A 27102-nucleotide genomic window follows, 5' to 3' on the forward strand; every position below is an offset into this window, starting at 1 on the left:
CCTTAGTGCTGTGCATGCAAATATGAGTCTACTTTGCAAATAGCTGTGCATAAAGGTTCTCTTGTGGACGACAGGTTTGTATTTGCATTAAGAACATCGCTGATATGCTCCTGTCAACAAAATACAACAAGTGGAACAAGCGAGTTCCTGAATGTAAGCAGAACACGGGGGTTTATAATCCAGTGTGTGTTGCCTATTCTGGAAATATGATGATACATTTGACAGCTGGTTAGCTAATTTTGGGGGGAAAAAAGTGGGTGGAAACGCCGATTCTGGCTCTTTCAGGGAGGATCACACGTGTATTAATAATGAGTTTGTTTCATTTCATAAAAGCAAGATTTGTTTTATCGCTTTTAAAAATTGTAATCTTTGCAGACATCAGTAGAGAGTTCTGTCTTTCAGCCAAACTAGACAGGCTGTTCCCCATTTCTTTTTGCTACACAGCACAAATGGAAGTGATGTCCCAAGATGCTGCACTTTTCCCATGTGGCTCAAATTAGATGGAATTTCCTCTCAGCACTGATTTTCCATGAAATTCCATTTTAATTTTTCTATAATAAACAACAAATGTAAGATCTTCTTGCCCATTAAGTCTGAAGTTTTGTAGGAAGTTGTTAAACATGCAAAGTTAAGATTCCTTCACACACACACACACACACTCACAGATTACTCATTTTGCCAGTGTTTTGTGTAGCATAAAGGAAGGGTTCTACAGTATGTGGGACTTCCTGTTTGTGACACACTTTTCCTGTTGTGCATGATATCCTCCTGATTTCCTGACAGCTCGTGCTGAGTGATAATTTCAGTATTTAAAAGAACCTTTAAAAGAGCTTCCTTTAATGATGAAACACTCACTCTTCATAGATACTTAGTGAAATATTTAAGCCGTTTGATTGTTCAGTTTCGTTTTGTGTGGCTTAGTTATGAAATATGCATTTAATGCCACAAAGATTTCAAAGCACCAATGCACATGGGTATCGTTTACTGGTAATCTACATAACTGAGGAGCTTTTTTCCCCCAGTTTTGTAAGATGCCTTTGTAGGAAAGTGTGTAAAATAAAAATAATCATGCTTCTTTTCTTCTCTTTTCTACTTTCTCCAGATCCATATGTAACTACAGCAAGAGGTCTGTGGCTCATATTTCATTGCATGCATAAATCGATTACGATACCAGCACCATTCAGCTGGTACTGAACTGAGGCCTCCCCCCCAGTCACTCAACCTTGCCGCCAAGCGGCACTCTGAAAGTTAAACTCCTCACTAGTCAACAGACAACTAACTCCCTCATCTGGGGAGATGCCAGCCCTACAACATCACTTCTGAATCCTACAGTGGTTTTAATTAGATTAAGGCAATATAACACAAACCATTGAAAAGTGCCAGCTTCAATTAAAATGAGTTCAAGGGTCTGCTGGATCTTGTAGAAAGAGAGTGACATATGTGTTTGACACGCCTGCAGTCCATGGTTTCACGCTTGAGTTAATGGTACCGCAAAGCAAGAGAAAAGCCTCATTCATCAAGAAGCCAACTGAACTACAAAGTGGAGGTCTCTTTCTAGAAGAGACTGCACAAATAAGAGGCAAAGATAAATGGAACCATCACTAAATGGCACAGCTTTACCAACAGCAGCAAAAAATGGTAAGAGTTCAGTTGTTTTAGTAATGTCAGATAGAACGTTTATCAGCAGGAAATTTGTCTCTGTATCTGCTCTAATGGCAGAAGACGGTAAATACACAGTTCACCATAGTTGAAGCTTAGTGTGGGTATCTGGGTTCTTTCCACAGTTGTGCCACCTCAAAACCACACTGATTAACTGGAATGGGACTCCTTGTCTTCTCTTACAGACACTTTGACAGTCAAACAGACTGGCCACAGCTGGGAGTTTTTCGTGGCCGTCCTCGTCGCAGCCATCTTAGTCACTGTTATTATTGCCATTATGGCTAAATATCAGGTGTTTCGGCGCTTCCTGGCGAGCTACAGACACACACGGCTGAGGGAGAGTGATTCTATTAGCCACTGTGACCCATCAGGTTTGCTTTTTATGAATTCAATTTTAGAGATTACTGCATGCTGACATTTGTTTGTACATTCAAAACCGAAAGCAGAGCCCATGCCCAGAGTACATTTAACATCTATAAATTCATGCAACAGATTGGATAAGAAAGCATTACACAAGAAAAATAGCAATATGAAAAAAGTGTACTTGTGCTCATAGTGTGCTTTGTCGCAGCTTAAAGCATGTTTTTTTAAATCAACAATAGACCAAAAGATTATGTGTATGATGAATGACAGGAATTATAAGCTACCTCTGCAGTTACTGTTAGCGCTACAGTGGTTTCCAGCTCATTGTCTTTGTTTTCCGGCCCTGCTGCTTGTGGACAAAATAAACAACCAGCTCCTGTAGATGGTCAGAAATTAAAAGCAGATAAAAACAGAAGCAGTCCTTAGAAGCTGATGGAGACCAAAACGCAGCACAACAATGACTAAATATCTGAGTTCAAAAAGACAAAAACACTACTGGAGATCAGTGTCCAGTGCTGTGTTCACAGTGCATTCAACTGCCTCCAAGTGGAAATGAAAATATCATCTAAGCCAGTGAACACATAACAACACGGCAACAATTAATTTTTGTACTTCGGATGCCATGTCCAGGCAAATAGCTTGCATAATGTTTCCAAAAATGAGAAATGCAGACCTACAGTAGGAGCAAAACCAGACTGCGCAATTATCTTTTGAAAATCTTTTATTAGGCTGCAGGAGAGCTGTTTAGAAGAACTGTGTCTTTAAGATGCACTTTCCGGTTATGAGCTAATACAGCAATTAAGAGCTCATAGAAATTGATCCCTCAATTCCAAAGCTGTCTACGCTCTGTTGACTTACTAGGCGAGTCTTTTTATATTTGCAAATGCTGATAACATGGTTGGACAGAATGACTTACCGGACTTGGTTTCTAATGATTGTTGGCTATGGGTTTTTTTATTTGCCCTTCTTCTTTTCTCATCGTTTTCAGGCCTGGAAGTGGGGTTTACCATGCACGGAGGACGTGGAATGCACCCTCACTGTATGCCTCCAGTGAGCGAGGAGGATGACGACGGCTTCATTGAGGACAACTATATCCCGACAAGTGAGAGACAGAGGGCCGAGAGAGCGGCCGAGAACATAGAAGAGGACACGGAGGAAGAGATTTATGACAGCGAATTTAGCATTGGTTAGAAGGGATGTCTCCACACCTTCTGAACCACTGTTCTGGTATTTGGGCCAGAAGTGAGCTATCCGTTTCACTCCATCTGATCCTTTTCCATGGGTTTTCATCGTTCCTATCTCAAAAACTGATCCTTGGTTAACAACTGATTACGTGCATAAAGATAAAAAAAAATTCCATTATTTCTGGAGAGTTTGGAAAGGAATACCCTGATGTCAAGCGCATTATCATGGCAGTAGTTCTCAGTGTGGGAGAAAATTTCAACATGTTCTTATGGGAATAGGCTCGGGTTAAAAACACATATCATGAAAACTGCTGGATTTTTGAAAATGTACTTGAACAAAAATATCTCCCATTAAAAAAATAAGTACATTTTGTTTAAAAAAAACAAACCAAAATAAAATGTAAGTATACCTTTAAAAAACAAAACTTAGGTACAACTTTTTAAAAAAGGAATTACACCTTTGTTTTTTTTTTGTTGTTTTTTTTTAAAAAAGGAAGTATACCCTGTTTAAAAAAAAGAAAAAAGAAAAATAGGAAGTACGCCTTCAGCTTCAAAAGCTACTATTATCCCTGTTAGCAGGGATAGTTAGCTTTTTTCATAATTCTTTGCCAGTCTCTGATATCAGCTTGATACGATTTTCTTGATCACTTGTTCTTTCAAAATTCTCAATTGCCTCAGCATCATTTCAAATATTTTTTTCCCCATTCCAGAACTCCATTTATTTCTCTTCATCGGTATATTTGAGAGTGTGCTGAGGTCTATTCCCCCTTTACTCGAATGGCCTCAGGTCATAGCTGAATCAGTGACTGATTAGTGACAAGCTGCCTAATTTGTGAGGCCTGTACCACAGTATAGATGTACAGCTTCCTCTTGCACCTCTCATGCAAAGCTGCATTTGGTGTGGGAAACATAGCTAAGGCAGTTTTTTTTAGCTGATTAACTGATTACTTGATTTGATTTGATAGCACTGATTTTGGCAATTAATCATATGCCAACGCATAGCCATAGTTAAGTAAGACTGACAACAAGAGCATACATTGCTTTGCTCAGTGAGAGTACTTTAAGTACCATGTACTGTATAACACTTGCACCGTTTTCTTTTAAAATGTTTTTTCTGACTTTCATTGTAATAATTGTATGGTTTGGATGTTGCCTTACAAGAAAATTACAAGAGTCATATCATTCATTTGTGCTGTTACGGTACATTATTATTATTATTATTATTATTATTATTTTTAATCTGCCACGGTAAATTTTTTAAATTAAATTGTACTGCAGCTCACATATATCATAAACAGTACTTGCAGTTACTTTTCAACCTTTTGAATCCTGTTTTTAAGAAACTACACTGAGATTTGTACACAAATTCAGTTAGACCTCAATAAATATCTACCTGTAAGTGAAACACTTGCTGCATTGTCATGTATTTTCAACTGAAATCTGTCGGGGTTATTTCTGAGGGCCATTTCTCCACCATTAATTTGTGGATTTTGCTTGTCTCATTGGACACAGAGTGGAATCATTACACTCACCTGTCCATTTAAACTTTGCGACGATGCTATAAACAACCATAATAAAGCCTGACAGTGCGCCTGGAGCAGAGGCCTGCAGCGCTTCGGATCCCAGGAGACGACGCCGATGATGAGAAGGGCTGACAGGTCTGTGAAGCTGTCAGCCGAGGCACCCGGAAACACGGCGTGTAAAGTTGACACCGAAACCGGAAAAAGACAATCTCGCCTTCAAAATAAAAGGATAATGGAATGTCGTTTGCTATGATGGGTGTGTCTCATGTCTTAGAAACCCCCCACCCACCCACTGCCACTACCATGACCAAAAAACAGGAAAAAATAATAACTAAATGATACTTATAATAATCATAAAATATTACCACTCCCACTAATCATGACCATTCCTTTCATTCAGAAAAGGTTAAACTTCTTTTTTATGCTGCCATATAGTTTAACCTATAGATACAGATCGTCTTAATGTCACAGTAATGTAAACCAGATGGCAGCCTTTTTCCTGCAAATATTATTGTGGGCTTTGGAAGTAGAATAAACGAAAGCATGAATATTTTTAAAGTAATGTGCAACTGAATGTATTATTTCTCAAGAACAGAAACATTAAAATATGATTAGCTTAAGGTATTTGGAGTTATTTATTTAAAAAAAAATAGCCGGAAGTCCTATTTCCGTGACAGTAGCTAGCTTGATGCTACGGTCCGGAAAAGCAGCGAGTTGCAGCGAAACGCGTTGACTGTACAGTGTGGAGGAGAGGAGGAACGAGGATGATGGGAGCGAATCGTATTCCACTCAAGTGACCCATATCTTACAGTAGACCCAGATATTATTTAACCTACTTCTTGTTCTCGAGGATTTTTCTCCGTCAAGATGTCGGCGTCAGCGATATTCATCCTGGACCTGAAGGGAAAGGTAAGTTTGTGGCGACTTGTTGGTGAGGAAGTTGACATTATCAACGCAGCACCTGCCTCAAGATAGACAGTTTGACAAAAAAGGGGGGGAGAAAGTCGCACAGGATATTTTCATTTTTATTGGTGTAATCTGCAGCTGTACATCACATGCCACATACACTTTTATTTGTCGAAAACTCTTTGCTAATTTAACTCTGAACCACCCGTACAGAGCACACAGGAAGAGAAGCTCAACTTGTCAAACTCGTTTCACCAATGTTCAGTATACACAGAGGGCTTGTTCTTGTGCAGCGATGCAGCCTTTATTGTACGTGATGTGTCCTATTTCGAGGTCTAAAACTTTACCTTGGGCAGCCCTTACATGCCATGCAATAAACAGTACAGTGGTCGGTTTAAATAATGGGGAAATGTGTGTGGACATGAGGATGACATACATTAGAAATACATCTTAAGAGACAAACTCAAGTGAAATGCATGAAGGTTATGTGATCTCAAGGTGAAAATGTCATTTATTTGTAAATTTGTACTCATCAGTTAACTTAGATAATTACAAAAAATCTGCAGTCCTAAAGGTAAGGATTTGTCACTTTTATGTATTTCATTAATACTTATTTGATATTATTATTACATAACCTTAATCAGTCCAATCTAATAATTTCAACCATAAATGTCATAAAAAGCAACTACCCACAGCAAAATGTGATGTTTTTAGTTGATCTAGTTTGTTTGGGTAGCTTACAAACCCATCACTGTTTTGTTTTGCTCTCGTAAAAGCCTGAGAAAACTAGCTAAAGGTCACATTAGGAGACAAGTCTCAAGTTTATTTATTATTTTTGCAAAAAATATACTTATTTTTATGTTGATCATGTTACCAGAATGCTGAAACACCTGATTTAATTGTTTCAGTTCTAACATACGTGTAAGTTTAGTTAGACAAAACAAGTAACAAGTATCTGTAACCATAACGCTAGGCTTGGTCTACCACCTGACCAAACTATTTTAGTGATTAAAATGACAGAGTGTGGTAAATTTTGACCCCATTATGTTGTATAGACTTCCTGTTGTGTTTGTTGTAAATATACTCTCTCCTTTATCTATGACAGCTATTCTAAAATGGTTTAATGTAATTGTAGTTTTACAGTGATTTTTCTGCAAGAGGATTGGAGTTAGTTTCAGGGCTCCTGCTGCTCTAGACCTAATAGCTGTGCTCCACTGTAAAACATTAAAATGTGGTGATTAAAGTGGAAAGTAATGATAAAATAATTTAAAAAAAGCAATATTGCTAAAAATGGTTAAACTAATGCATAAATACATATATATTTGTTTTTAGGGTCTGTTGATGACCCTGGAAAAGACCTTTCCATTATCCTTGCCCCACCGGCAGCCCATTTCCTGGAAAAACACTATGAAAAGCTGTACACGTTCACAGTGGGAAACATTTTTAGGATTATAAATATCACAATGTTACATCTAAATATACAGCTGGAATTATAAATGACCCCAATAACTCATTAAAAGGATAAGACTATCTTCACCATGTATTTTCTCTAACCTTAACTTACGTTTAGGACAATGAAACAGTGTTTGTGGAAATGATACTGAAAGTCATGAGGATCATGAATGAGGCAGTACTTGCTGTTTTCATTAATTGTTGTATTTTTTTTTTAAGTATTTCTACAATTTCTTTCTACTTCATATGACTCTATAAGCTTGTAGAGTTAATTTATGTGGGGCCAAAAAAGAATTGCTGAAGAAGCCTTATATGCTTGACAACATTACCCATTAGGGAGAAGGATCAGTCCCGTCGTAGCCTGGATGTCTTATTGTACAGATTAAAGGTTTTCTCTTTCCCACTCTTGCGATCTATCCATCTATCTCTGCCCTGAGGCAAATCAGTAGTATCTCTTTGCCTTCAGTCTTCACCCTCTCTCTGCCCTGACTAGATGAGGTCCTCTGTTGTAGCAGAAAATTGTGAAACAAATCTGAGATGGAAAAAAGCATGAGAACAGTCCCAGTGACACTGTAGATAAAAAAAAAAAAGTAATAATAATATTAAAGGTTGTGGTCATTAACCCAAAGCAGTTATGGATACATAGGTAACCTGCTTAACTATACAAATCCATAGACCTTTTGAACTATTGCTACTGCAGAAGTCTGTAGCATTTTTGTGTTTTCAAGTGTGCCAACCTACCCCAAGCCCTTAGTGCCTCGTCATGGGCGCTAGACTGCACTTGCTGCATAGACCTAAATGTCAGGCTATTGAAATCAGCATGGTATCATTTGTTCTCTGTGATTCCCAATAGAATTTTTAATGAGCGAACATGCTCAAGCTGACTTTTTGGGTTGTAATGAGTCATGGCAGATTCCAATAGCTGGAGGCATCTTGATACATATAGTATATTTGCTCAAGAGGCTACAGCTCTTAGTTTTTGTAATATATATTCAATTATGTTGGACAATGCACATTCATCAACATCATAATGGTAATGTGCAGAACCTTTCTAGAAGACTGACTCATTTTGATTAGGTTTTTGTTAATTTAATTGGGTCCACCATGAATCCCAATTTAATTATTTTCATACTGGTTGATCTATCCATCTGTCCACCCATCCATACATCACATCCTCTATGACTCTCACCCACTAAGAGTAATGATTTTGGGGAAGGTTACACCCTGCACACCTTGGATACCGGTCTTTTGCAGGAATAACAAAGAGAGACAGACAACCATTCACACTCACGTTCACACCTATTGCCAATTTAGAATTGCCAGTTAACCTAACCCATGCATGTCTTTGGACCATGGGAGGAAGCCAGAGTACCCAGAAATAGCCTATGCAAGCACAGGGAGAATATGCAGGCAGAAAAGACTACTGGAGGGATCGCCTTCAGATTGTTTTAGATACATTCCATGACCTTAGAGGATGAATGTGCATGACTTGGGTAATACACCTTTTGCTAACAGTGTAACAGTTTGTGGACTGACTTACAGCTAGATCACATTTGTAATTTAGTCACTTATTTAGATGCAAAACAAATGACATTCTCGTCATCATCTGCTTGTGTTGGGTATCATATTAGCATGCTGACACACTAAACTGTGATTAATATAGTAAACACTGTACCAGCTAAGCAGAAGTAGAATGCGAGTTTGATAGAGCTGCCACTATGTCTGTAGACTTAGTCTTATTGGACAAAGAATGCTGCAGCTGCAACAAGCCCCCTTCTCGAGGCCCTTTGAGTATTAACAATATTTAATGGTTGCAGTTGATGGACCAACTCAGTGGTGTCTTTTTGCACTTTTCAATGGTTCATTATTTCAGCTACAAGTCACGTACTGTTAACTACTAGCAGCTTTGAAACGTCATTCAACATTTTCTACATAGAAAGTTATTTTAGTACAGGAATTCATCTCATAGTCAGATTGAACTTAGTGGGCTTAGTGTAATTTGCAAGAGGGTTGATGGGTGACACAAACTGACATTAGATTTTGGGTTTTTTTGTTTTATTCCTGTTTGCCTTCCGGTCATACGGCCCAGTGAGGGGTGTCTGTTGCCATGTTTCTTTAGAGGTTAGCAGTGAGTGCTTTCTATTGATTTCAAACATTGAAAACAGTCATTGATTGGCTTGTGTGACCCAGTAACAAACTCCCATCAAATCCCCACAGCGATTTTCCCTGGCTGATTATGTTTTATTTCATTTATTTATTTTTTTAAGACCACTGATGGTTTTAATATATAATACTTTGTTGTGCTGGTAAAAGCCAATTATAACGCCAAGAATTGCCTTTTGTCTTGTAGATTAAACAAAGAATGGATCAGCACATGTAATTCAGTTTATAATAGAGCTAATTAGCTGTATTTTATACTTCAGTTTTTATATTATGTTTCCATTGTTCTTATTTCCTTTTTTGTTTTTTCCTTTTGTTCCCACTGAACACAAAAACATTTCTTGGTTTTGAAATGATTTAGTTTTACATAAAGATTTTTAGCTCTCTGTCACAGTTGAATGCCATTTAAAACAATTAGATATAAAAAATATTTGTGATGTGCGTTGATATTCCAGCAAAACTTCCCAAACTTTAAGCAGACACTACTCCGGGTTAACTTGAAAGGGATACATTCCCACTTGGTTGTAAAGAGACCTGGATTATTAAGTAGCTGTGCTTTGCTTTGGGGCATGAAATATGCTAACTGATTGCACAAGGTTTTCTGTCTCTGCTGAAAACAGTGCAGCACTGCTTGTTTTTCTGGAAATTTGAGTTTAACTGACACACGTTTGAACCAGAGTGGCACGGCAGTGATATGTTGACACTTCCGTTTCCTAAAGGTGATATAAAAGTTTTTACAAGTCATTCTTATGATTGGCACCGTTATTGTTACCACAGACTAGTTATTTTCAGAATCATCGTAATTGGATGATGTGAAATGTCTCTCAGATGCAATTTTGGTGGGTTTTCTTTTGTGTTGTTTTTTTAAAGGTGGACATCAATGCACTAAAAGAGAGAATTACACAGAGGAAAATTGGTGGATAAAGCAGTCAATAAGAAACTCGTCACAGCTCATCACAGTAAATGAAAAGAGTGATAAACTTTCTTGGTCTTTTATTGATTTATTGTCTCAAATAGAAATTAACTTCAGCCAACTTGTCAAGTATGTGCACATTGGTTGCGTACGGCCAGCGATGTTAGTGGCCTTTTCTTTGCAGTCCACATGTTCTATATGCCATTGTAAGTGCAGTAGGAGGCAAGTGTTATAGTGTTATATATTTGGGCTGTTTATACTTTATTTTTTCAATTTTTTCAATTAGAAATTGATACTGTTATATGTAAAACAAAGAAAATAAGTGAATCATCAAATCAAAAATGCTGGACTCAGCAGATGTCTGTATCTTCTGTTGGAAAATCACTGTTGACTAAGTAATTAATTATTCCCCTTTTTGATGCAGTAACCAGAGATGATTATAACCACCACATAGTTAACCTGCTGTTGAGTCAAGTCTGGAACATATGTTTGCTGGTGTTTTTTCCACCAAAGTGTGATTTTTAAAACTGGCAATTCAAAGGACACTCTTCCATGGGCTTTCAATATTGCAGCTCTTTTTTGATATAGACTTGCCTATAGCTCACTCTCTGTCTGGTCACCTCTGAACTGTTGCCTGTGTGTGTCCTCCTCTCATAGAATCTGATCAGTGGCCTGTTCATATCCTTCTTCTCCCCCAGATTACTTTACTTTGCTGGAATGTCCTTTTTTATTTCTTATTTCCTCCTGTCTTTGTTGCATCTGCCCCTTCGTGACCTTTGTGCAACAGAGGCTCCTCTATTAAAGAAGATGGGAAGCTTTTTGTGTTTGTGTGCGTGCATGCATGTGTGTGTGTGTGTGCGTGCATGTGTGTATGCTTGCCATCTAGATCCCTGAAGCGTACAAGCTTTGATCTCTTTCTTCACTTCACCGTGTGCGTCCGGAGACTAGAAAGACTGCTAACTCATCTTGTTGTGTTTGTCTGTGTGTGTGTCTGTGTGCGTGTGTATGTATGTTTTCATTAAAATTAGGAGGTGTGGTGCTTTCTCTGGGCTGAATGAAGCAAGTCTTGTCATATCTGTGACTAGCATCGCATGCTGATTGGAGATGTTACGACATTCAACCTCAAGTCTCAAGACAGACTTTGATACAATTACACCCCACCCACCCCCCCAGTGTGTAATATAGAACAGATCTGAAAAATGTTCTCAAACATAGTTTAAAACTACACTTGTGTGATATGAACGTGTACACTTTTGTCATCATTTTAAATCCTTGACTTACAACAGCGTAAGAAGAGTTTCTGGGTCATCTTTTTCTTGGTTCAGTCACGTATTGTTCTTTTTCATGCTGTGTTTTATTCTCATTGTGTCCACAGTGGAGTTTTTTTTTTTTCTTCACAAAGTAGACGCTGTGTCTTGTGTAGACGTAGCAATTGGCTTATAAAGTCAACTAAAGCAAAGCCAATATATCAGGATCTCTTGTGACAGTGGTCTGAAAAAACCCCCACAAAAAAACAGAATATGTGCAGTCATAATTTTTTTTATTTTTTACTTTTAGAAGTTCAATCACAGACATGTACTCACTTAACTAGATTAGTAGCTGTGGTGGGTGTGTAAGCTCACACCCGCCTTTTATTACAAACCGGTTCCAGCTCTTTTTCGATGGTTGTTGAGTCACTGACAAAGAAGAGGACTCAAGGTTCACATTGAGAAAGGTCTGTTAGATGTGTGTTTGCACATTTTCCAATTTGCAACTGTTTAAAAGTGTGTCTGTGACTGATGGAAGTGCTATTAGTGTTGCGGGTATATGGTGATGAATAGAGTTGTTGCGATACTAGAATTTAAAACTTGATACCGATACCCAGGAAAATACTCAATATTTGACACCTTTTTTTAAATAAAGGAGGAAGGAAAAAATGACAAAAAAATCAATAGGGTTTTTTTTTTTGTAAAGATTAGAACAATACAAATCTAACATCAATCACAATGTTTTTGAGTTGTCTGGCATATAAAGTAATGTAACTGTAACGTGGTGCAAACCCCCCCAAAAAGGACAATAATATTTATAGGTGGTTTGAGGTAGTACTGTGCTTCTCACGACTTTGCACTTTTCTTTACTGATCATCTGATGAAAAATGTATCCTCTCCCTTCTAACTTCAAGCCATATTTTCTAAACTGGGGCTCTAATACACAAAAAAGTGCTTAAATATGCCTATCTATTCCTGATATTATACCAATTGCTTATTATCAGTAGGCTAAACAACAATAGCTGGTCAACTAACATTTTGCTAGCTAATGTTGGGTTTGAGTGTCCTAAAAATCCCTCCGATAAACCATTAAATTTTTTCACTCTCGCATTTATTTGCTAAGAAACAGAGTCCAACAACATTAGATACACTTCAACCAAAGTTTCACTAACACTAGGCTAATAGCAGCTAACAGTGCTATGAGCCTACAGCAGTGCTTACGGACAGAAATTTTCACTGACTCATCTCCTCTTATTTGACTCCTTTCACAAAGTTTTAAAGCCTTGAGTAAATGGACATGGACACTATTGTCAGCCTACACTTAATGCAGACAAATGGGTTGTTTGTCCTACAGTGGCCACCATAGCCAGGATTATGCACTTGAATTGGGAGGGGTAATAAAACAGAACTTGGACAGCTAGTGGAGAAATTTGTCACACTGTACCTTTTAACATTATCCGCTAGCCACAACCTCAATGATGACTTAAGAAACGGCTAATGTTGCTATCTGGTAATTGCTAACATATAAATGGTTAAAGGTATCAATGCTGTAGCGAATGGGTATCTAAACTGATAGTAATTCTTATTAGTTTATTATCACTTAGTATCTTAGTACTGTTTCTTTCAGACATAAAATGAATTTTTATAAGGGAAAGGCTAAGAATTAATGAGAATTTATTTTAAATTTGGTTTTAAGATTTTTCTTTTTTTGCCAATTGACAGCAAGGAGGAGAATATACCATAAATGTCTAGTAGGACTCGGGGACATTGCATGCCTTGGCTATCATTTCAAACCTGGAAATCTTCCGACCCTTGCTAAGGTCTGCTCTTATTCTTCTTTCAAGTTGAGAAGTTGGTCATTCATCATTCATGATCAGATACCCATCAGTCCATTAAAACTACAAAGGAGAGATTCAAGCTGGAAACACATTTTGCACATTTCCACGGAGGATGGAAAAAAAAATATAACCCCCATTCAGGAGGTTAGAGGGTTTTTTTGTCAGCCGCTGGCTTCTGTAGCTTCTTTAAGCTTGAGTGCAGGTTTGGTATCTTTGCCAAAAGCTATAAATATTTAATGACAAAGTCCTCTTTAATATCATCCTCCACCTCTGTATCTTGTGTGTCTTTATGTTACTCATCCAGGTTCTGATTTGCCGTAACTACATGGGAAACATGGACATAAATGTGATTGACCAGTTCATGCCCATTCTGATGAAGAGAGAAGAAGACGCTGAGATGACGCCGCTGATCAGCCATGGCTCCGCACACTTCATGTGGATCAAACACAACAACCTTTACTGTATCCAAAGAGAGTTTACTGCTGTGTGATGTGCTCTGTGGTGCCTGCTGAAAAGAAGCCTTCACTGCAGACACTATAAATATCTATGTGAATTCTCCACTTTACCACAGTATAGTTTTCCATTCTGGCTGACATTCCTGCTTTAGTTCTTCAAAGTGACAGCCCTCCCATCAATCATTTACAGCATGTAATACATATACCTTAATTGCATCTTTCCAGGACAGATCTATAAGAAGTCCTGTGTTTCAGGTTGCTTCTGTGCTTCTCCACTTAAAAAATTGAACACAGATTCACTATGATGTGTTATTCACTGTCTGCAATATTCCACACTCAGTCTTACTTACACATTATTAATTCAGGAACATATTCCAGTTGTTAGTAGTATTCCCAGTGCACTGCATTACACAGCTGAGTCTTTTACCACCCTGTGGCCATGTTTTTAGTTGCTTGAAAGTCTCACACATTCTGTTAACTTTCAATTATGCTGCATTCGTCTCATAATTACTCCCAGTAAAGAATAAAACATGCCTGCTTCATGTCTTCTAACAGATTAAAAAACGTTTGCCTCTTGTAGATAAAACTTTGTTTCTTAACAGTCTTTTTTTCAGTGGTGGCAATAACTAAGAAGAATGCTAACGCTGCTCTCGTGTACTCCTTCCTTTATAAAATAGTACAGGTGAGTGTGATGTTTACAGTTCATACTTTTTATTCCAAGGAAGGAAAAGTTGCATTTGCATTCTGAAGTCGTCTGATTTTCTATGTAGGCAATACACATGGTTTGATTCTATTGATGAAATGCAGGAACAGTTGGTGTTTCTGCACCGACAGTCTTGGTTTTTTGTTTGGGTTTTGTTGTATTTCTTGCAAAGTACTTTGTGACATGTACGGTAAAACAACAATGGCACTCACAGAATACTTATATATTACATTTATAAGAACGTGACCTGGAGTGGTACCACATTGTAATAGGCTCCTTCTTTGATCTCCACCTCTACCTTTCCAACACATTTCAGGAAATATGGCCTAGTAGCTGTTTCGCATAATTCTGCTAGCAGACGGCCAGATAAACAAACAGCTCTTTTCTTGCTAGAGGAATAAATGTAACCAGCTCATTGTATAAATTATTGGAATAGGTCTTAATAAACTGCAGTATTAACCAGCTGACTATGAAGTGCAAGCGTATCTATTTGTTTTTCCCCTATACATATCTTTTCAGCACTGATATATGAAAAGATAATAATAAAAATCTTACTGTGGGATAGTAATAACATACAGTATGTGTGCACTCAATGTAAAAAGTACAGCTCAGCAGCTTGCATAGGATTTTTCATAGTAGCTGTTTGTATTTCTGTTTCTAGGTATTTAAGGAGTACTTTAAGGAGCTTGAGGAGGAGAGCATTCGCGACAACTTTGTGACGGTGTACGAACTGATGGACGAGGTGATGGACTTTGGGTTCCCTCAGACGACTGAGAGCAAGATCCTACAAGAGTAAGACAAATGTCACACAAGTTGACAACAGTCCACAAACCATTGCGCCACGTCTGTTTGTTCAAGTGTAAAAACACAATACCTCAGACTGGGAAGCATTTTAGATTCAAATAAATAATAAGTCAGCATTTTATCAAAATATGTAAGCATAGACGGAAATCCAGTAAATACAATTAGTAAGGCAAAAAATACTGTACAATTCTAATGAGCTTAAAAGTTAATATTTGGTATGACCACCTTTATTCTTCTACACAGCCTGAACTCTCTTAAGCAGCTTTGTAGTCATTTCTTTAGGTATTTTTCAGGAATAGTTCTCATGCTTCTTGAAGGACATTCAAAGCTCTTCTGTAGATGTTGGCTGCCTTTTGTTGAAAATTTCGTGCTGAAAATTAAACTTCCGATGGCATTGCATGGCAAAATCTGACAAGCTCTCCAACACCACTGACTGAAATGCTGTCCCAAACCATGTCAGAGCCTCCACTGTTTTTTACAGACAACTGTAGACACAGTAGTATCTCTTGTCCTCCTCTGCACATTCCGATAAAAATTTAAACCAAGAATTTTACATCTGGATTATCACTTCATTAGACCAGTTGTCGCTGATTTTCAGCCCAGTACTTGAGTAATTTGGCATACATCGGCCTTTATTCCCTGTTTCGCTTCCTTAAAAATGGCTTCTTGGCAGCCACTCTTCCATTGAGGCTACAGTGAACAGTAGTAGTTCATCTCTCAGTTCCAGTTTCAGGTCTTTGCTGAATTTCATATTTCCTAAGGACATGGCATGTCTGGTGAAGATATTTTTATTAAATTTTTTTCCTGCCACTTCTTGTTTTGTCCTCCACTTATCCAATTTCCTCACATTTTTTGAGGTAATGCTGCATACCATGGCAAGACATACCAGGTTTTTGGCACGTGGTTCTTTGGGAATCACCTTGTTGGTACAAAGATAACACAGTTTGACAGGCATAAAATGGTATCTTTGGTATTTGTTCTAGATTCAACTGGAGAAATGTGTTTTTGCGACAGGCTGCTGGTAACAAAGTGTTAACAAATATAAAATGGAGTCTTTGTAAAGTTGTCTGTAATATTAAGTAGAGATGGACCGATCCGATATTACGTATCGGTATCGATCCGATACTGACCTAAATTACTGGATCGGATATAGGAGAGAAATAAAAAATGTAATCTGATCCGAAGTATCACAAAATCACCTCACAAAACGCGCTACTTGGCGTAACCCAGCTCAGTGCATCGGAGCAGTATGTGTCACGTGATAGAGCGGCTGTTGTCTGCGAGACATGTCGGTGGTCTGGTGGAGCATTTGGAGCCTCGCTACATGCTTCCACACCGCGGCATTCCATCTCAGAGAAATCTATCCCAGAGAAGTAAAGTGTGTAAGTGCATCTCTGAATGTTTGCATAGTATTTCCACGTTAAGCATAACAACTGATATATGGAGCCACAGCTGGACTGGCCATCGGAGTTCCATATTGAGGCGAAAAGGAAGCAATTTGTCCCGTACTTCAGCTAGAATGAAAAAAAGGCACAAAAAAAAGGCTGGAGTTATTCTGTCTTTGCTGCACAGCTGCCTCTTCCTCTCTCATTCTCTCCCCCCTCCCTCCCCTGTTGCTACTTCAATCATGGAACTGATCAATGATCAGCTGGTCAGCTTTTCTGTCGCAAGTCCCGTCTTACTTGTTTGTTTATCGCCCACTTTGCACCAGAAAGAGGAGACCAGCGGATAAAGAACATATGCTTGATAAGCTGTTGTTAGACTTGATTTAATATTAATTTCTAGTATCAGCTGATGTTTGCTGGAGCCATGGCTGTAAAAGCTGCTGGTCATGATATCTGTTTGGATATGTGGTGAGAGGGAAACATGTATATGAAACCAGGAGATGTCCTTACTGAATCATCAGCTGAACAGTGATGGACAAACAGGTTTACCTGTTATGTGACATGAATGAGTGGAAGGGAAGCTATGAACTGTTTCTGAGAGACAAATAACACCAGGATCCTTTTCTATGTAGCTGACAGATGGTTAACGGTGCAGGGGCGGGTCTAGCAAAGTTTTGCTAGGGGGCCAGGTAGGGCATTAACAGGAAAAGGGAGGCACAAAAAATACTTTTCTTTGTTATTTCATTTAAAATGACTAACTTTTAATAAATAATAATCTGAATCTTACAACCAAAGTGGTCATCTGATTAAATGTATAGAAATCCATTATTGTATATAGTAACTATTAAGTCTAATATACATCCTAGTAAGCTATAGTACTTTTTCCTTTGGGAAGGTACCATCTGTGCAGTCTGCAATTCTGTTGTAGAAAGATGTTGAATCTGTATAAATATTGTAGAAAAATAATTGATTTCTGTGCATTTGTTTTACACGTGCATTAAATTAAAGTTGATTATGTCGATTAAGCATTGTGAGGTGGAGGGTGGGGGGTGGTTCCCTAATATTTTTGCTGGGAGTTTGCAAACCTATTAGTTAGGTTGTTTAATATTTCTGCTAAGTACTCTTTAAGATACCAGAATAGGAAGGATGGTGCAGCTTTAAGTTTATTAGATTGATCAGTTTTGCTGAACTATAAAATATTTTGGGTGCAGTGTATTTTTTGCATACAAGTATAACAGAATGGCTTTAGTGTTTTGTTTTTTAAAACTTGAGTATGAACTTATACAAAATGCAGCAACATATTTATAAAAAACAGTTTTATTGATTAAAAAATACGCTATATCGGATTCATATCGGTATCGGCAGATATTCAAATTTATGATATCGGTATCAGACATAAAAAAAGTGGTATCGTGCCATCTCTAATATTAAGACACAACACTGGTTCATCCCCTGAGTTATGTGCAAAAGAAAAAAAAACATTCCAAAAATGTCCACGTCTGAACTAAAAATGAGTGAAAAAAAAGGCAATGTCGGAAGAAACCTGAAAAACCCTCAGAAAGCCTTGAAGGACTATTGCAAAAGAGAAAGCTCCTTGGAGGTAAAATATAAAGAAATGAGTGGTGAATAAAGATTTTTGCATAGTACGGTATATTTCTTTGATATTTGTGTTTAAACTATTTTGAAAGTATTAGCTAACCTTTCATTAAAAGAAAAAAGGAAAAAAAGACATCATGAATGGCCAAACGCAACAGTAATAAAACTTTAATACATTACCTTTCTCATTGCAACACCATCAAACTCTGTCTTTTGATATTTTCTCAGAGAGACACCCAGTGGCAAAAATTACACTCTGTGCGGTGGAAGCAAAAGAGGGCTTGTAGAAATTGCTTCGGTGATTTTATATTGGACAAACCGTGAAACAGCATGGCATTTAAAATGAACACTAATCAGGCTGATGAGGTGAAAGTTACAAACTGTCAAAGGCCATAATTGCTGCATTCCTGTCTGATTTTAATGTAACCACATTTACTCAAGTGGTACCTGTATCATCCATCAGGGAACAAAACAGGAGTTTTTCAGCGAGGTAACAGCTTCATATTTCATGGTGCAAGTTAGCGGGAGAGAGGGAATGAGAGCAAATGATGATTCTGTTTGAAGTGCTCTAGGCCATTTTTTTTTCTTCTCATTCAACTGAGCACAACTGGTGACTAAAATTGTAATGAATGGCTCAGCTTTATTCACTGAGTGAAATGAAGTGAAGCCACTGCTATTCTTTGGACCACTCGTGCTTTGCGTTTGAGCTGTACACAGGGTTGTTTTGCTTTTACCCTCCTCATGGCTCCACAGAGAGACTTTTGTTTCCAGGAGAAGGATCAACATTCACTCTGAAGCCCACAGCACCACAGGCACATAGGCTTATCGCTTAGTGTGTACATTTTATTTGATTATTTTATTTTGCTGTGAATATATTGTGCACGCAATTTCTTTGTCTTTTTTTTTTGTTATTGCTATTAGCTGCTGCTGTAACAATTTGTCACCATCTTTATTTACAGGGTGCTTTTATCAGAAAATTTCACATTTGCATAGTGTATTGTTTACCTTTTTCATGTTTTATGTGTAGTAATACATGATTGATGTTTAATTTAATGTGTTTTTTTTCACAGAGGTTTGGCTTTGGTTACGTATGTGTGTGTGCGCGCGCGTGTGTGCGTATGAGTGTCTGAGCGTCTGAGTACTGCTGATAATTACCAGGCTCCTGTTGGCACTCATACACAATGACACCATCAGCTGGACACACTCAAGACACTCAGACAGAAATCCCTGCTCTTCTCTTCCCCAAGGAGCCACACAATTGTGGTCTCTCACACACTCTCTCTTTCTCTCTCTCTCTCTGACACACACACACACACACACACACACACACACACACACACACACACACACACACACACACACAAGTTCTGTCTGCAGGCTACTTCAGTTCTCTGACCTTTTCATGCCCCCAACACTGCTCTTCTCTTACATTTTAACACTAGCTACCTGGCAAGAGTATAACTGTGTGTCTGTGTGGGTGGATGCAAGTGTGACTGGAGGGTTGTGCATGCACGTGAGCGAGTTCATGTGTGCACATATGTAGAAATCTTCATCGGCGTGTAGGCGTGTATGTGTGTGTTTCCTTTGACTGCTATTGTTATGCTAATCCATCAGTTTGCTGCCAAATCAGCTTCCAGACCCTTTCATTAGCATTTCTGAGGAGAATCAGGGCAAAACAGAACAAACAGCAAAGCAGCAAAACAATCCGGCGTCAACCCCAAACCCACTTGTCGCCGCCTTTCATCTCTCAGCACTTACAGACTTTCCTACATGTCAGCATGCATTCAAGACCCGCTAGGTTGGAGGAACTAGGGCAGAAAACACAGAAAAATCTTCTGCCTCAATCCGTCAATCAATCCAAAACTTGTTTATTTGGCACATTTTGTGGATGAGATTAGATAGAAAATTTTGATTTTAAGGGAAAACAAGACTCTTTTTGTTTAGCAGGATTTCACACAGTTAGAAATCACACAATCTTACAGTCAAGTATGTTTAGAACAATTGTAGTTAAACAGTTTTATAATAAGAATAGAAAAACTTAGCACAGAGAGCTGCCAAGCAAATCCTTCAGTTTTGGAGGCTTCACAGCACGTTTTGTTTATTTTTGTCCTTTTTTTTGGTGTTGTCTGCTAAAAAAGGGGAAATATTTTAGATGGCATTTTGTGTAATAAAAAAATACTAAATTTGAGCAATATTGTCTCCTTGATGCTAAGAAAAAAGTGTTTATTGCAGACTTGAGGAACAACTTTTTAAAAAGTTAATTTTCTGGACAGTATTTTTATACGTTAGTCTTTAGAAGTAACACGTCTCCTTACAAGATTCCTGCCATTAACATTAGTCTGTTACTTTACAGTGATACGTGACAAAAGCAACTTGTTGGAGCACTTTTGTGTTACCAAATGTGACAGTACTCTGAAGTCGAGCTATGAAGTATTATTATCCATATACACACAATGTGAATACTTTCACAGTGTCAAGGGGATCTTCTCTGCCATTATAATAGCCAATATGTCAAAACGAGGCATAACTTACCTTCTGCTAGTAAGCAGCTGTGAGGAAAGGGCCAGAGACAGAAACATTGCTAGCACATTAGGGTATTTTTATTTTATTTGTTTTATTGAAAACAAAATGAAAAGGCCAATATAATACCATATTTAACAGCAATGGATTGCTTATTAGGAAAAAAACCCCTAAGATCACAAAAACAAAACTAAACTAAATGATTGATTTTCAGAATGAACTCATTAGATTAAAGTAGTGTTTAGTACTTTAAGTAGTTACAGTGTAACACATTATGCCCAGCGATTTGATGTACCTGCACTTATAGAACATCGTACTGAAGTCACATTTCTTTTTAACTATTCACTGATGGTGTACATTCATACAGCTCACACCCACAGCCAATTTAAATTCACCAGTCAACCTAGCATGCATCTCTTTGGACTATGGTAGGAAGCTGAGCCAATCAGAAGATTAAAACCTGTAAGCGTTATTCTGTGGGGGGACAGCGCTAACTACCACACCACCATGCTGCCCAGTACTGTTGAGTGGTTGGGTCAGTGGCTTAGATGGCACTAATAATACAGGTTACATTCAATATATTCCTGAAAAGTATGAAAGGTGAAATGATAAAAATTGCATACCTGCTTTAGAGATTCTCATTTTCAGCAAATAGAGATTTTTGAGGTTTGGAAATGCACCTGGAACATTCAGGTCATTGATATGTGGTTTTATCTAAGGAAAGCTTGAAGGCCTGAGTGGGAGAATGAAAAGATGAGAGACGGCTAAACGGAGGAGGAGACAGAGGGGAGGAGAAAGTGTCAGAGTAATGAACTCGGAGGGTGGAGATAAGCGACTGCTTCAGAGAGTGCATTTTGGATCACTGTCAGTCTGTCTTTTTTGTGCCAGTGTCAAAGAAACTGATTAAATTCAATTTAAGCTGATACTTTTTCGAAGTATGATGAACTCTAATTTAAATTTCTCCTGCCAAGTACCAGCATTTAATCATACATACAATACAAAAATGATTAATAACCCTTAAACTGGAATAACTGTTTACACTTCATATTCTGGGGGGAAATAATTGGGAGGCAGAAATATCCAGACAGCTCTGCAGTGGGAATGAGGCCACTGAGAAGTAAACAGTGATGGGGGGCAGGTGTTTGGGTAAAAGAGGCCTGGTCACATGATGTTTATCATAGTGCAGCTCCCTCTTATTCTCATGACAAGTCATTATACATCCCTGGAGTCGAAGAGGACCGGTGAAACAAAGCTTTACAGCTTGGTTAAGAGAGATGAGGTAATGCAGTGCTCTGTTCTCGGGTAGAGGCAGAATAGTTACATGTTAAAATGTATAATGAGTTTATTGATTTGTTCTTAGTACAGTTAATACTAGACCTAATTTAGAGCAGTATATGTACATTGTTGACATTTTTCAGAAGTTGCACCATTAATATTTTTGTCATCAACCTACCACTTAAATTATGTAAATGTATGTGTTTAACAGGAAAGGAGCTTTCTGTGTCGGTATATCCTGAATAATATCACCCAAGTGCCATAATTCTCTCTTAGTATTGAGCATTTTTAGTGTTTTTTAGCACATTGTTTTAGTTTCACATCTGAGGTTTTGATTCGGCTTGAGCAGTCTTAGGAAGCAGAGGGTGGCTCATTTCCGTAGACAAGATCTCTGTCTTAAGACTCTAATTTAACTTTCAGTACCAAAGAGCTGACTGATTATCTGCAGAATGCAGCAGCAGCTAAAGAGTTGGTTGGTGGCATTAAAACTAGAGCTGAAAACAGAGTATGTATATATAACTGAGCAGAAGCATGAATCCAACTTTAAAGGCTTTACTTCAGCCAGTAACTGATCATCTTTTGTCCATCAGAATTTTCCTATATTGTGTCAATAAAAGGCCTCTACCCTCCATTATCTCTGTCAGTGCATCCTAACACAGTTGCAAGCTACAGAGAAGCCTCGACAAATCAAAGAAAGCTGACAAACTTGCTTCAAGATGCGTTACACGCTGCAGGTTCGGTTCCTTTGAATCAGCTGTCCCAGTCTTTCCTCATGGCCCAGTAGATACTCGATTCGTTGGTTCGTATTTACCCAGCCAATATGTCATTGTTTAGTCTCATGTAAACAAATGCATGTATCGCATTATTATCTGTGTCTACAGCCCCAATTGATTTATGTAAATCTGTTTTCTAATTACGTTCATGAATAATCTTCGTACAGCACAAATACAAAGCTCCTTTAATTTATCCACGCTTGAGTAACTCATTTTTTTAAAGTCGTGGGGTGCGATTAATGCAAAGCGCAGAAACGTTCCTCAAGAGAGATTTGGTTCATGTTGCTAGATAAACACGCTGTTTGTTGCCATTTTCCATTTAGATATCTTTGAGTTAAGGATCTCACTGTTGTTCTTAGGCCTCTGAGAAGCTGTCAGTCTTTAGAGGAGATGAGGAGATTAAATTATAATTTCAGCCGGCTGCAGTTTATCATGGTACTCCTCCAAAATTAGAAAGTGCTGCCCCAGACACCTTCATGAAGGCTGCGATCATTAGTTTTCAAACTAGCTTGATGAATGATGTGCATGGGTTTCAGGTGTCCTACTCAGCAGGATTACAGACTGACTTTGAACACAGCTTGAGCTTCTCTCTGCCTTTGTCTCCTTCAGGTACATTACACAGCAGGGCCATAAATTAGAGGTCGGGGCACCGCGACCTCCTGCCACCGTCACCAATGCTGTGTCCTGGCGGTCAGAGGGCATCAAGTACAGAAAGAATGAAGTGTTTATGGATGTTATAGAGTCGGTAAATCTTCTGGTGAGTCAATATCACAACATCATAAAGAGCTGTACAGTAAGAATGTTCATTTCCAGCCATGCGGTGACCATGGTGTCATCAAAACAAATTTAATGTACATAATGTGGCTCTTTTTCATTAGAATTTGTATATATTTTTTCATCATTGAATTCAGTTACAGGAAGTAAACTAACATAATAGAAAACACATGACTCTCATTTTAATTTCACTATCAGTTCGTACATTGTTCAAACACCATTATCCGTTTTTTTTAATCCATTGTCTAAAATCGCTGGACTTTCTCAAGCAGTTCAAAATAGATGGCTTCCTTGAGGCTAAGTGGATGTGCGTTAGTGCTAAAATTATCTTTCCTTGAATTGAATCGCTGAATTGAATTGAAATCAATAATCATCCATTCTGTTCCAGTGCAATATTTTCGTTGTGTTTTCATTGAATGACTCAGTTTATTTCTAAGGTTACTCAGTAAATCAAGCAGACAAAATACCTCAGGACAAGTCACACACTGTTTCTTGTGAGTGAGATGACTTTACAGCATTTTTAGTTAATACATGGTCTAACTGCTGGAAAATAGAAAGGTTCAAATGCCCACCTGCTTTATTTCAGTAAATACTTGGTGGAAAACACTTTTCTTAACTAAAAGTATGGAAATGCTAACATCCAAAATATTTCATTACATTGTAATTTTCCCTTTTTTACAGTTATTACATTTGTCGTCTCCCCCCCCCCCCCACTGGGCTTAAATGGACAGTAATACCACGGTGTGCAAATGTGACGTTATCAGGCTTCATGACCCAATTAGAAGAACTTCTATTTTTATTAAGGTCTAAGATTTCCTGCAGCAAAAGAAGAACACGTTTGAATACGTGAACATGCTGCGTCTTCAAATGCACAAAAGAATCAGATCTTCTCTCATGTGCCTCGTGTTTGAGGCAACACCTCAAGGACAATCAAGTTACAACTGCAGTTATGAGTCATGGAAACTAATTTGGTGGAGGTGTTCAACCACTACACAAGGGTGTAAGAACCAGTAACCGCTTCCTTCTCTGTGAACAGGGACTTTTTTTATGTTGACAGAGTTTTATTTCTTTATTTTTTTTATTTTGAGGTGTTTTCTCCTTTATTGAACAGTGCAGTAGTAAGGAGTAGAGCAGGAGAAGACACAGCACAGGGCCGTGGGTTGGACTCACACCCAGGCTGCTGGGTTTTAGCCATGTGGTAAATGGTTGCCTCCTCACCCAGTGAGTGAAACTAGCACCCCCAATTTTTTTTTTTAGTCTTCCTCACCAGTGTTTTACTTACAGTTCTTACACTGCATGCTAAAAGACTTTCTGTTTTGTCCCTCAGACTGTGTGCATCCTCTGAATGGTTAGGTTGATTGGTTTGTTGCTTTCTTCTTCTGGGAACTACATATCTGAAAAGTGTAATTCTTCAAATAACGAATATGTATTTGGTTCAAGAAAAGATTGTAATCATCAGACTGAGCTTTCACAGCTGCAAGGGGCAGATTTGACTGTGTATGTATTCACAGAATCTAAACAAACTAATGTTAAAATGTATTTTTTTCTCTGTAGGTGAGTGCCAGTGGCAGTGTCCTGCGCAGTGAAATAGTGGGTAGCATCAAGCTCAAAGTGGTCCTGTCAGGGATGCCTGAACTTCGACTGGGCCTCAATGACAAAGTGCTGTTTGAGCTCACAGGCAGTAAGTAACAGTCACCCACAGCCATTTGTGTCACTAGAAGCCTTTATTACAGAGCTGAACACTCGTGCAGGCAGCTGACAGAATGAAAAATGATCAGAATCCCTGTATATCTGTGGATTTATCTCAGTATTATACATTTAAAAACAACATCCAGCACACATAAGGGTTGTAACACTTGAAGTCAGTGAGGGAAATTTAATTGGAGCTCGACCTGCATGTGTTTACAGTAACTTTTAAACATTATTATGTACCGATCAGGCATAACATTATGCACGCCTAATATTGTGTTGCTCCCCCTTTTGCTGCCAAAACAGCCCCTGAAGGTGTGCTGTGGGATCTGCCACCAAGATGTTAGCAACACATCCTTTAAGTCCTGTAAGCTGCAAGGTGGATCAGACTTGTTTTTCAAGCACTTCCCCACAGATGCTTGACTGGAATGAGATCTGGGGAATTTGGAGGCCAAGTCAACACCTCAAACTTGCTGTTGTACTCCTTGAACCATTCCTAAACCATTTTTGCTTTGAGGCAGGGCGCACTATCCTGCTTTCATCAGTGGTCAAGAGTACTCACTTTTCTATTAGAATCAGCATTGACATTTGTAGTAATTTGAGCTACAGTAGTACACGGGCCAGCCTTCGTTCCTCACATGCATCACTGAGCCTTGGCCGTCTATGTCCCTGTTGCGGGTCAACCACTGTTCCTTCCTTGGACCTCTTTGATAGATACTGACCACTGCAGACCAGTAACAGCCCACAAGAGCTGTTGTTTTGGAGATGCTCTAGACTTCACGATTTTGCCACAGTTTGTTAAATTTGCTGAAATCCTTACACTTGCCCATTTTTCCAGCTTTTTGTACACATTGATTTGGGGACAAAATGTTTACTTGCTCTTTAATATACCCCACCCACTAACAGGTGCCAGGATGAAGAGATAACCTGTGTTATTCACTTCATATGCCAGTAGTCATAATGTTTTGCCTGATCGGTGTATTTTCTGTATCTGATGAAATGACAGTAAGCCTCTAAACGATCAGTAGAATGCTTTATTGCTTTTTGATACACTTTCTACTTTGTTTGGTGCTGGTTGAGCTTTTGGCTTTCACTCTCCCCTTGAACTCACCCTCACGCTTTAGCTCCTCGTTCTGCCTAAATCCCATGCATAACTCTCTTCCTACCTCTACCTCCTCCTCTCTGCCTACCAATTTTTCCACCGGTGTTTCCCACTGCTACATCTTTTCTCGCCTACTCCTGCATCCTCCTCCTCCTCTTCAATCTCTTCTTCCTCCTCTGCTTTGCCTTCATTTCTTCCCCCCCTACTGTTCCTAGTGAAGGGGAAAGGCTGCTTCACTGTCTAGCCTCTTTGCCTCTGCGTTAATCCTCACCCCGGGCTACAGCCCTGCAGATGAAAGGTGAGGGTCCGTGGCTATCCTATGCAGCCCTCAATCCCCCTGCTGTGTGTAGGAGTCTGGGAAATAGCATATCCTCAGAAATAATGATCAGAAATAATGATCAAACAAACGCACTGGCAGATGCAAACACACACACACACACACACACACACACACACACACACTCAGGGTGAATGTTAAATATTAAAAAGTGTTTTGCACTCTCATCTCCTGCAGTTACATTTTACATATCATTTCCCAGTCATTTGGATTATCATAGTTGCTTGGTTTGTACTTTTTAGTCACAGCTTGATGCAGACAAAAAAGAAAGAGGAAGTATAAATCATTTAATGCTGCCCTCCGCTGGCAGAAGTCCAAAACTGTCACCAAACGAAGCTGAAATAACCATAACACAAGTCACTCCTGTGTTATTTACTGACTGAAAGCAAGCAAAGAAATCATTTATATCCCTTGAATGTCTACAGCTGCTCGCATATTCTCTAA

The 27102-nt window shown here is 38.6% G+C and overlaps 2 protein-coding genes across 2 annotated transcripts in view; both read left to right on the forward strand.

The window, feature by feature from the left end:
- The first annotated feature begins 1712 nt into the window (after positions 1 to 1712).
- Positions 1713 to 3213, forward strand: lg17h1orf210 (linkage group 17 C1orf210 homolog). The gene is made up of 3 exons (XM_063500560.1): positions 1713 to 1725; positions 1845 to 2030; positions 3011 to 3213. Exons 1-3 carry the CDS (start codon positions 1713 to 1715, stop codon positions 3211 to 3213), a joined length of 402 nt encoding a protein of 133 aa, XP_063356630.1.
- Positions 3214 to 5439: 2226 nt separating this feature from the next.
- The window catches only part of ap1m3 (adaptor related protein complex 1 subunit mu 3), a 32971-nt gene continuing 11308 nt past the window's right edge, over positions 5440 to 27102 (forward strand). Inside the window, exons 1-6 of the mRNA XM_063460375.1 lie at positions 5440 to 5638; positions 13550 to 13706; positions 14315 to 14382; positions 15065 to 15195; positions 23366 to 23513; positions 25085 to 25211. Of these exons, the coding sequence (XP_063316445.1) occupies positions 5597 to 5638; positions 13550 to 13706; positions 14315 to 14382; positions 15065 to 15195; positions 23366 to 23513; positions 25085 to 25211 (673 nt within the window). The 5' untranslated portion in view covers positions 5440 to 5596. The remainder of the gene's footprint in view (positions 5639 to 13549; positions 13707 to 14314; positions 14383 to 15064; positions 15196 to 23365; positions 23514 to 25084; positions 25212 to 27102) is intronic.

This window comes from Pelmatolapia mariae, linkage group LG17 (genome assembly GCF_036321145.2).
Source record: "Pelmatolapia mariae isolate MD_Pm_ZW linkage group LG17, Pm_UMD_F_2, whole genome shotgun sequence".
Taxonomy (NCBI): domain Eukaryota; kingdom Metazoa; phylum Chordata; class Actinopteri; order Cichliformes; family Cichlidae; genus Pelmatolapia; species Pelmatolapia mariae.

Bases quoted from the DNA above. Each gene is read 5' to 3' on its own strand.
- lg17h1orf210 (XM_063500560.1), top strand. The intron at 2,031-3,010 runs GTTTGCTTTTTA...CATCGTTTTCAG, and splicing joins TAGCCACTGTGACCCATCAG to GCCTGGAAGTGGGGTTTACC.